This window comes from Lycorma delicatula, chromosome 6 (assembly GCF_047948215.1).
Source record: "Lycorma delicatula isolate Av1 chromosome 6, ASM4794821v1, whole genome shotgun sequence".
NCBI classification, from domain to species: Eukaryota; Metazoa; Arthropoda; class Insecta; order Hemiptera; family Fulgoridae; genus Lycorma; species Lycorma delicatula.
This window is the reverse complement of record NC_134460.1, coordinates 140226092-140238812: the sequence shown is the minus strand read 5'-3', so window position 1 is coordinate 140238812 and position 12721 is coordinate 140226092. Positions and strand designations below refer to the sequence as shown.

Below are 12721 nucleotides of genomic sequence, written 5' to 3'. Positions count from 1 at the left end.
AGAATGGGGTAAAGCAATTTATACTCAGAATAAGTTGAGATACGGTCAGCATTAAAGGGGCAGTTTATACGAATTTCACTTAAAAAGGGATTTCTGAATGTAAAACTGAAAAACCAGAATACATTAAAAAAAGTTTGATAAATCTAGTACAAGTGAGAAAACTGAACCTTTTTTGTTACTAATGAACTGTCTTCCAAAAATGCTGAGAAAATTAACCTTTAGGCTTTTAATGCTTCCTACTACTATAAAAATTGTGAAAAATTAATTTTGTACTTAATGAGTCGTTAATCCAGACAAATTAATTTATTACTATTATTAAAATCTAACAAGGAAATTATTTTGTAAACTTTTTTTATATCAGAGATGGAGTTCAGGCTGCCTAGTATATACGAGGTGCGACAATAAAGTAATGAGACTGATTTTTCTTTGCAAGATGTGGCAACCCTGCAGCTTGCGTCGGCACACCATCTTTGACCTTGGTCTATAAACTACTTCTAGTCCAAGTGGCACATTGATGCAACTGCTCAGTCGTGAGTTGTGCTGTAATAAGTGAACACATGTTTGTGTCTCTCATCACAGAAATAAAACCGCAAAATATTGTGCAAAGTTTCTTTTTCCGTTAAATTGGGTGAAAACACGACAACTTATGGTAAGCTTCAGAAGGCTTTTGGAGAGGAGGTTATGTCAAGAGCTCAAGTTTTTCGGTGGCATAAAATTTTTAGTGAAGGCAGAACAAATGTTGAAGATGAAGACCGCAGTGGACGACCATCAACCTCACGGACAGATGTCAACTTGACCAGGGTGCGTGAAATCGTAGGATCTGATCGAAGATTATCCGTGAAAATGATTGCAGAAGAACTCAACATCAATCGAGAAACGGTTCGTCTAATATTAACTGAAGATCTTGGTACGAGAAAGATTTGTGCAAAAATGGTCCCCAAAAATCTCACACAACAGCGAGAAACACGGAAAAATATGGCAGCCGATCTGTTAGAGCAAATGGAAATCAATCCAGATTTGTGGAGCCGTGTTATCACTGGTGATGAAGGTTGGTTTTTTCAATACGATCCAGACAAAACGCCAAAGTTCGCAATGGTGCTCAAAGGGATCACCCAGACCAAAAAAAGCTCGCATGTCAAAGTCAAAAGTGAAATGCATGCTTGTGTGCTTCTTCGATTCCAAGGGAATTGTTCATAAAGAGTGGGTGCCTCCTGGACAAACAGTTAACCAATATTTCTACAAAGAAATTTTAGAAAGACTTCGTAAACAAGTTCTTCATGTCTGTGCCAACATTGCTGATAATTGGATTCTGCATCACGATAATGCACCATCCCATACTCCTCTGTCAGTACAGCAATTTTTAACCTCAAAACAAATTTCAGTACTACCACAGACACCTTATTCACCAGATATCGCTCCGTGCGACTTTTTTCTATTTCCAAGAGTCAAAATGGCGATCAAGGGACACCATTTTCAAACAACACAAGATGTCCAAAAAGCTGTGACGAGAGTCTTGGAGGATGTTACAGAAGATAAGTTCCAGAAATATTACAATCAATGGTAGAAGCGCTGGAATAAGTGTGTGCAATCAAGAGGGGAACTACTTTGAAGGAGACAACACTAAACATGACTAAAACGGTAAGCAACATTTTTTTTCACATCAGTCTCATTACTTTATTGTCACACCTCGTATATCAGCCACTACTTGGGATTTTTATAAGAAATAGAATCTTTTGAACAAAAAACTGCCACCACTATCTAATAGTGTGGATAAACTAGTGCAGCAGCTTACCTAGAACCAATAATATCTATCTGGAGAAGAAAAGATCAAGGATAATTAAAAAGGAAAGCATGAAGGGAGGAGATAAACAAAGTAGGACTGCAAGCTTCTTAGGTATACCTTGGATTTTCTGTTAAAACTATTGTAGTACAAATTCATAAGTTGTAGATGCAATAATAATTGTATTATTAAACTTTATAAACTTTTTAGAAAGTCTGTGAATAAAATTTCTAAAAACATATTAGTAAATTACCAAGTGATTGATTATATTAGGTGCTTTCTTCGTAAGTACAAAAAAATCCTAGAGATAAAAAACAAGAAAAGACAGTAAACAAATGATAATGCTTACATTTGATAAATCTTCAATCATTTAAAATACTTAAAAATCATGATTATGCAAAAAAAAAAAATCATTAAGTAATTGCTTAGCTTTTTTTTGATGTTACGATAGAACTTTATGAGTAAGATTACTTTTCAAATAAGATAACAAGAGGCACACTACATATTGTTTTAAAATAAATTTGCTAATGTTGCATGCTACATAAGTGATGTAGTGGTTAGCCTAACTCTTTATGACTGTTTCAACTTAGATATATTATTTACAAGTGATTTAATATATTTTAATTGGAATAATTAGCTTCAAGCAGTCAAATAAATTAAAGATATAGTATTCTACTGTTTGAGAATAAGATTTTTAAATTCAAAAATTAAATCACTCAGTTTGAAAATTTTTTCAGATGATTTAAGGATGATTTTTGTGATCATATAGTCATTCTGTAATTTTTGGAAGATTAAAGGCTTCCCTGGCTCTTTGAATTAACCTAGTGGTTTAATTAAAGCACTGAAGGTACGGAAATGTGAAATGAAGAAGGAAAAATGTTAAATAGAATAATGAAAAAGGATATCTAAACAAAAGAGGGGCAAGTGAGAATTGTGGGAGACATGGATACATCACGATTAGTATTGGAACTAGGTTAATAAGGGGTAGATGTAAACAGAGATTCAAATCCTAGTAAAGGCAGTTACTACTTTTATACGGATTTCAATACTAGATTGTTGATACCGGTGTTTTTTGGTGGTTGAGTTTCAATTAACCACACATCTCAGAAATGGTCGACCTGGGACTGTATAAGACTACGCCTCATTTCCATTCATACACATTACCCTCTGAAGTAATGGTTCCAGAGGCTAAACAGAAAAAGAAACAAAAGATGTAAATAGAGAAGCCTGATTTTTATACTGACCAAGTAGATAAATTAAGGCTGAAAACACAAGTTAAATCCTACCTCTGGATTCATAAAGATCACATATATGTGGGAATATTACAATACCCAAATAAGCTTTTACTATTCATTTTATAAATAATAACATCAAGAATAAAAATCAAAGATTTATTTCATCAAAATTAAAATACAATTATTTATAATACAAGAACTCACACTTTTTTGTATTGTCTTCCATAAATATAGAGAAAAAGAGAACAGAATAATATCAGAAAACAGATCACAATACATAATATATTATTATTTTTTTTTTTAAAGTTTCTTCATTAGTTTCTCTTTTGCTCAAAGACAATGGTTTTTTTGTTACAGTACCACAAAACTAATCAACTTAGTTAGTACATAGTTATTTTTAAAATATTGAATAATTACAATCTATGCATCTAAATAAGAATATAATAATTTTATTAAGTGAATTAATTAATAATATTATACAATAATAATTTATTTGAAGGTAGTGCACATACATAACATACGTAAAATGTACGAGGAGATATGTGCAAAGGGAGGTCACGTAAACAGTGAAGCATTTATCTTAAATATTGTTAACAAGTATTCAGTTTTTTGATCCCCAAAATAATATAACTTTATACAAATCAAATAATTACTTTATTATCGTGTAATCTTGGTTTATTACACATATAATGTACATACTATTTAAAGAAATAATATCTCATTTTAACATTTGTTTAAAAGAAAGTTACTTTCTGATCATTATTGCAATGTAATAGTAAATATTATTATTAACAAACAGTTTCTTTACAATTTTATGAATTTCAAAATATTATTACTTAAGCAAATTATTAACTAAGCATTTAAAACATATGAAAATGTTATATTTGAAGAGACAGAACTGCAATGCATCAGTGTTTAAGCATTTAGTCCAAAACAAAAATCTGTAAAAATTAATTAAATTTGTTATAACTAAATTAGTTTAATTAAAATGTACTGCACTACCTAAGCTGTTCATCACATCAGTAATTTAAAAAATATATATATAATTAAACAGTTCAATTTTAAAATGCTTCAAGACACTATTCAAAAGCAAAACTGACACTAGAAAACATAACCAAAGATTTATTTTTATCTAAATACAATTATTATGCTGAGTGCCTACCAACTTTTTTTTTTTTTTTATATGTAGAAGGCATTTGAGACAGACAGGACCAGACCCATTAGAAATTAAGGCCAAGTTCATATTTATTAATATGCTACTGCTGATGTAATGCTTTATTTAACCTTACCCTGCATCATTCAATTTTAGTCCAAAAATAATATTAAAATATTTGTTTTCAGTAGTACTATTCAATTAAATTACATTTTTTGATTAAGTATGAGATCATGTTTGGATCCGGTATAAACTTAATGTAAAAGAGGATATAATAGATTTTAACGATCAGGCTGCTATAAAACATTTCTTTTTTATAAAATACAAGTAACATTTTTAATACTAACTGTATATGAATTTGTGTACTTATATGATTTATCAAAATAAAAAAGTTTTGCTTTTTAATAACATTTAACAGCATTTATTTAATTCTTTAAGTCTTATAGTTTCACTTTTATTTCAAAATTATACTCTCCCATAACAGCTGTAAGCTCTATTTCCGAAGATTGTTATTACTGAACTCTCCATTTAACTAAATTCTGAACCTGGCTCCAGCAGCAACAAAGAAAAGTTTCATATAATGAAGAAATCACTAACCTAATCAATTACATTTAATAGTTCTTAATGTAGACAAGAGCTGCATCAAACCAGTCAAATGGCTGAAGACAAAAAAAAAGAAAGTAGACTAATTAAAAATATTAGTTCATATTTTGAGTATTATAATAAATCTTATAACGCAAACAAATGGGATGTTACTTAAATGGGAAATATATAATTTTTTTTTTATCATAAAAGAAAATTCACGAACAAAAATAATTGAAAAATTTTTTTACGAAGAAACTTAGAACCTTACAAAAAAATTAAATGTCTGTGCCTTCTAATAAATTTGTTAAGATATTTTCAAATAATATCAGTTCTATTTAAACAAAGTTATTAAAGATATTTACACAACTTTCAAAATACAAACGGCAAATAAATTTGGACACTAGCAGTAATAGTCCAGAATAAAATTTAACTTTATCCACAACACTTGACAAGTTACACGATACTAAACTACAATAAAATATATTGCACTGTCAAAAAAAAATCAATTTTAAAATAAAGAGAAAACTTGCAAATAAATATAACATAGAAAAATACACTGTTAATGCTAGATTTCTAGTGAAATATAATTAGTTGTTATTCTACTTGTTTCTTTTTTTAATGTTTTAAAGATTTAAGATAATTTTATCATAACTCCCAAATAATTTTATAAATAAATAATAAAAATAAGGTGGTGAGAAGTAAAAAAATAAAAATAAAACTTATACACAAAAGAAGATAACATTAACTTTAATACAGTAACTAATAATAAAACAAATATATATATATGTTTATATATATAAAATAATTACAAAAAACACTTAATTATATTTTCCATTTATGAAAGAAATAGTATATTTACAAAATTAAAGAAAAGACATTATTTTAATATACAAATAAGTAGTATAAGAAATAAAATAATAAATAAAGATAATTCAAGAAAAAAAGAATATTAAATTATGTTTTTTATTCACACTTTTTTTAACACTAAATATTCCTGGTGATCAAATAAATGAACTAAAAAATATAAAAGATAATAAAAATTAGATTATTGTAATTAGATGCCATGCTATTACACATAATTTCAAATTCACAAAAATACCTATTTTATTCACTATTTAAACTAAAAATTATTATAACTACATAATCTAAGTAATTAAAAGTACAGTATTTTAGAAGTATGTTTTTGAATTAGTTTTTATTTTATAAAAATAGCTTTTCCTTACTGAAATATGAATAGGTGTACAAACACTTCGATTATTATGGGTATACAGTTAATTTTTAAACAACTAATGTGAATTGTAAGAAAATATATTTTTTGGAACTCAACTGAAAATTTTTCATATATTACACATTTGAGTAAATGACTGATTATTTTGATTTTTTTAAGATATCAGGTACTGTAAACTTGCAGTTTTTACAAAAAAAAATTCTACATGTTATCTTCAAAAATTCTTTTCACAAAAAAATATGAGTTCATTGATTTCAGATAAAATTTAGATTTAGACTTCAGATTTCACACTTATAATTAATTAGATTAAGATAAAATAAGCAACGATTTAGATATGTACATAAAATTAATTGAATTATTTATGCACTAACTTTCTATTACACAACAAATACTGTTTCTATTTAATACAGACATGAATCTGATCCTTACAGCTGACAAATAACTGATTACTGTTATAACAAAAAATTGTTCTGGGTTCGTTAAATACAAGCTACTTTATCTTTCTGCAACCTGTTTCTGTACCTTCCTACTCTTTAACTGCTTTAAAATTCTTCTACTAATGTAAAGTATACCTAATTTTATTCAGAAAAGTATGAGATATTCTTATAAAAAGATTACATCACTGCTGGCTTTAGGATAGTTGTTTGTTACGTACTGATTTGTTAAATGTAGTAATATATAAAAGAGATTGTGCATCCATTTTTATCAACAATAAGTATTATCTTTAGGATATACCTTTTTAACCACAAATCTATATTAATGTATTATAGATTAACAAAAAAAAATTAATAACAGTAAGTGTTCAGCAGTTTTAATGTAGTGTTTCTAAGGATTCACTGATATGTGAATCTATATTAAATAGAATTATTCACTAAAATGTCCTTTCTGTACACACATAAAACAATTTTACTCATATTTTATACCAGAGAAGTTTTTATATAAAATATGGTAAGGATGTAAATCAAGAAACCTTACTAAATTTATTATAAAAAATTATGTTAGCTTTCAATCATTATTTTAGTTTTTGAGATCTAATATTATATAATCTGTTTCTAAGTTATTAATTTATAGGAATGAAAATGGTAAAGAAGTGTCCCTGTTAATGAATTAATTTTAATAGATAAGCATTGACTGAATTATTTATTAGAACAGACAGGGGTATAGATATTTAATTAACTGGTTACAGAGTGAATAATAATATACCTTTTACAAGATTACTACAATAGTACGTCAACAGTGAATGCATTTAAAAAATATACTGGTAAATTTTACATGACATCATTTAATTACTTTAATATGAATGTATAAAAAATGAATTACACATAAATCCAGGAAATGTTTAAGCATTAAAAAAAGAAGAAAATATAAAAGAATTAAATATTCATTTACTGCATTAAAACAATGAATGAATACGAAGGACCTAATATGGAAAAAAATTAACTAAATTTTAAATAAATTTAATTAACTATTTAATTAATTAATTGGTCCCCCATGTTTAATTTTATTTATTAAAAATTTGATAATTAGTTACATAATATGTATTCGGAAAATAAAATAATAAAGTCAGCAGTCTGAAGCAATAATTAGCACTTTTATACAATTTCTAACATAAATAAAATAAAAAAGTAACAAAAATAAAAATTTAATCATAAAAATTCTAGTATTTTTTACTCCAATACTGAAAAATTTAATTTGCAAGTTATCTTTTTACAAAATGGGAATAAAAATGTTACAAGTGAAAAAAATTGGAAATTACCATCATAAGCAAAAATTGTTACATGATCAATTAATAAAAATAATAATGTTAACAACTGCAATGTTTTAAACAAATAATAATAAATTTAAGTTGCAAATAAATAAAAAAAAACTGAAAATTAAATCTTATTTTCTTTCCATTGTTCATTTAATTAATTACAGTACATTATACAGATTACATACATATATAATATAATATTTATTACACATTAAAAACAAAGCGGTAATAACATACAGACAAAAAATATCTCTAGAAAATATAAGTATGAGTAAGGCCACATTAATGTTTTTATATTTCTTTAATGTCTTTCTTTACATAATGTTCACTTTCAAATTTTTCTAAAACACGAAGCTGTGAAAAAAGATGTTAATGCATGATTACAACAAAGTATATAGTAAACCTTAAAAAATTAAATGACAGCCAATCATGCAAGATAGCTATAGGCATCTTTTTCCCCTTCTGTCCGTTCTAGATATTCTTTTTCTATCAATATATCGATGCACTTCTTGATAATATGAACGCGCGGTTTAAATCGTGATGATAACTGGTTTAACACTTCTGCAACTAATTGCTGATGCTTTAATACTTTGCGCATTTTCATTATCCGTACAATTGCTGCTTGTATCAATAATTTTCTATCTTCTTCAATATGTTTATGAGTAGTTTCTTGTTCCATTTTTAATTCGGCTTTCATAGGCATATTTATATTTACTCTAAGCTTTTTATTTTTATAGCCGGTGAAAAGAGAGAGTATTGAATTGGAATGTATTTCATTTTCCTCTTCATTACAGTATAAAAGTTTAGATTTTATTAGTATTTGTAAAACTTGTAAAAGGAAGTCTGACTTAATCTGTGTAGATTCCCCGAGTTGCTGAACACTCCAGCTTTCACTAAGATTAAAGTGTAATAAAACAGCCATTTGAAAAGTTGATGCTTGTAAAGTGTATCTATTTCTGAAACAATTTGTAAGGAGTTCACCCTTAGACATATTATATAACCAGTTCAGTTTTCTACCAGAATGACGACCACTATAAAATCTAGTAAATCTATGTACACTACGTTCCAATTCAGTGGGCAATGAAAAGTTAAATGACTGTTGAAAGGGCCAGGAGCCGGAAGACAAAACTTGTATGCTAAAATCTATATCTAAAGGTTCATTTGAATTGACAAGATGCTTACGAAACTGTTCATTGAGATCTTTCGAAACACCAATATCTTGAAACATTCGCTGTAATTTAGAAGTATATTCGAATCCACACGCTTGTTTTAATTTAGAAATCATAGAAGCTTCAGCATCATCACTAGCCGACATGTGTTGTACTAATCTTTTAGCCAACATCTTTGAATAAAATTTTTGAAATACATCTTTATCTTCGATATACTTAAAGACAACCATTACTTGGTTTAATGTATCTTCAAGTTCTGCCTCTTCAGGATTCTTACTTGATTTTTTCAATAATAGATCACAAAATTTGGCAAGCAGCTCAGGAGACTTTGAACTTGAGCTGACAGATTTAGTCACACTATTATTATTTATAAACTTTCCACAAGCTTTATCTAATGCTGCTACAAATCCACTATCATTGCTAAATGCCATAAGGACCAAGGCGTTATATTTTTTATGCACTTCAAGAATTGTGCTAACATAGACCTTAGGGTCATTACTAGCAGCATCACCACATTTTTCAATAGCATTATTCCCTTGATTAGCAATATGGGATTCAAGTAGATTTTTTAGTTCTCCGAGACCATCAGCTATTCTGGCAACAAGGTTATACATGCGCCCCAAATCCTCTTCTTTATCAGCATCCAAAAGATGCTGAAATTCAGAATGGAACATTTCAAGATGTTTTTCAATCAAAACTTTCTCGCATGTTTTTGCTAATCTTTCACCGGTGGTTTCATGTAAATATACCTGAACTCTTTTTTTTTCTTCAATCAGTCTTTGTTCTGCTTTCTTCATATACTCAGTTACTGGATTCTGTCGAAGAAATTCAGCACTTTCTCTTGTATAAAATCGTTCAGTATCTTCTAAGAAAACATTTTCAAAAGATTCTTTATAAATGGTAAGATTTTGCCCTTTAGCAGAAGGATCATCTTCATTAAGACCCAACTCAACATAACAGTTTATAACGCCACTCACTAATCTTGTATTTATAGTTTCACCGTAACGTTCTCTTTCGATTAACTTAAGTACAGCATTTGTCACTTGTCTGTTAAGTTGCCTAAAAAGATGATCACGCCAAGTTACTAAAGCCAGTTGGTATATTTCATAAATACCTTTCCTCCCTTCTTCACACTCTCTTCGAACCCAATGTCTATTAAGATATGCACAAACTCCATTTAGGACTTTAGAACTGAACTGATATTCTTCCCACTGTTTTGTGTAGAACTTGAGAACATCTTCATCCATAAGATCAATACCATCGTGAAGTAATGTAATAAGATAATTACGAAGAAACTCTCTTAATCTTTTATAAAGCTCTAACCCAACAAGTTGAGCACCACCTGATGCCTGCCCCCTTTTTATCTTACTACCTGTACCCTTATTTACCTGCTGATGTACACTAGTACAATAATTGTAGACATGAGTGTACAATTCCATATAACGTTGTTTCGGCATACACTTACGATTATAGACTTGCTCGATTCCTTCTTTTAAATCACCCCATATTTGGTCCAAATCGATCTGTTTTAGACCACCTGGATTCTGGCTCCTGTGGTTTGACATGTTTATATTTCAATGATACAAGTTTTTTTTTTTTTAGACTTTTGGTCACCAATCTACCTAAAAACAAAAACAAAACAAAACCTTATTAATCACAATATAGAACAATAAAAATTACACTAGGATAGATTTCTTGGTGTAAAAATAAACACTGAAACAAACTTATATCAAAATTTAAAAAAAAAAAATTGAATAATTTAATGTCCTTAAAAAATATTTATGATTTAAAATTTTAAGCCGTTCTTCAAGTTCTAATATTACTTTTCTTTTTTAAGAAATTACAAATCATACAAAAATTGAAAAACTTGTTTAAAAAAATCAATCTGGAAATATTTCCTGTGAATAACCATAAATCTGGACTTTTTTGTAGCTATTAAACTGGCAGTTTTTGTTTTAAGTTTTTATTCATCCAAGTGCATTGTTATTGTCTAAATTTATTATACACAACACCTTTTATAAAATCTTATTTATACATATTTAAATATATTTCACACACTTTTGTTTAATTTTATTTGCGTTGTTTTAAATATTTAACTACATAAAATTTAATATCAATGGGCTACTCATTCTAATATAATCTTTCTTTACCTTATTTTAACACTTATAATTTAACTGTTTCTCTTTAACTAAAACTAATAATAAGAATCCAAGGGAAAAAATATTTAAGAATACTATGTTTGATTGAATTAATTATTGCAAAATGTTTACAAATTTATCACCAGGAACTGTAGAATTTTTTATACTGAATAACAAGATACTAAAACTAAATCAAAATAGATTCTCATTTAAATCAAAGTAGGTTATTTAATCCTTCAACATAACTTCAAAATTCACTTACTGTCATAAACATTACTATTTAATAGTCAATTATAACTTAATAATTAGAAGGCTGAAAAAATAAAAAAAACAGGGCGGAAATTAGCAGATGGCATCACAGAAGTATACAAAAACTGGATATTTTCCAAACAAGGAAATGAAGTTAAATTTCATCATATTAAATTTTATGATGAAAAGATCTACTTTTTCGGGGCAGCCCACGAAAAATTCCTACTAACTGAAGGTCAAATTCTGTTCCTAATAAAACAACAAAAAGAAGGAATTATAGATTAACCTAACCTTAAGTAGAAATCAATAGTTTGTAGTTAATTGCATAATGACGTTTGCAAATAGGATATATCTACAAAATTCAGCCTGGTTTCATTTACATATAAAACTAACAAACTTTCCCACCTTACTATTACTTAATTAAAATAATACACGTAACAAACTTACAGTCATCATACACCAAAAAAAAACTTATGTCACAGAAAATTATTTGACCTCTTCAGTTTATTTCTGTAATAATTAAGTGTGTTTTCAGTGATATCCAGTTCACTAACAAATACAAATATGATATAAATGCTACAATACACAACTTCACGATTTTTAAACTAGAAATGGCAAGCCATAAATTTTGTCCTTTTAATCTCGATACAATTTACAGGTTATGTCTTATGTCTAGGAAATAGGAGCCATGTCTGGGAAACGATGACTAACAGCCTAACAAGTCTATTTTTCTTATCGCACTTCCAAGCGTAAGCACACTAATCACAGTAAAATAGGAATTAAAATACTGATTAATTTTAAATTGCATAAACCAGATCTAAAGGAGTCAAATATAACTTCTACAAACGTTAGCAGGAAATAAACACTTAAACACTGAATAACAATCTCTTTGTTCGTTTTCAACTTCACTACTTTCATACATAGAGGAAACTTATACTTTCTCTTAGTAGAAAATTGCAACACAATGCACTCGGTGTAATATACGAATAGGATTTTGTATATCAGTTGAACTGTATCGAGGAAATTATAATACGTTCTTTAGATTTAAAACTGTCTTATATTTTGGTAAGCTTCCAACTCGCTCTACGCTGTAATTTTTTTCTTATGTATTCCGTTAATAGCAAGTCATTGCGTGAATTCTGAAAGATAAAAAGTTAAATTCTGGAATTTCTTTTTTGTACCCAGGTTATTTTTGGAAACTAAATGTGCAGTCATGTATTAAAAAAAAATAAAAAATAAAAAGCAGATAACACTAAAATCATCACTGACCGAATTCATCAGTCATAATGTTAGTTTGCATCAATATCATGTTACATTGATGTCATCTCCGAAATTAATTTTGAAGATTTTAATTTGTGTTTTCGAAATATTAAGTATTTAATGATGACTAGTTTTTAAGGTTCTATTGTAGTTCTTGAAAAAAGTTTACTT

General features: G+C 27.9%; 1 protein-coding gene across 1 annotated transcript; it reads right to left on the bottom strand.

Annotated features, from left to right (window-relative positions):
* Positions 1-3157: 3157 nt before the first annotated feature.
* Positions 3158-12386, bottom strand: Cul1 (cullin 1). Its single transcript, XM_075368663.1, has 2 exons — positions 11738-12386; positions 3158-10525 (listed from the first exon to the last, which is right to left on the bottom strand). The coding sequence occupies exon 2, from the start codon at positions 10466-10468 to the stop codon at positions 8162-8164; it is 2307 nt and encodes a 768-aa protein (XP_075224778.1). The 5' UTR covers positions 10469-10525; positions 11738-12386; the 3' UTR covers positions 3158-8161.
* Between the last annotated feature and the right edge of the window lie 335 nt (positions 12387-12721).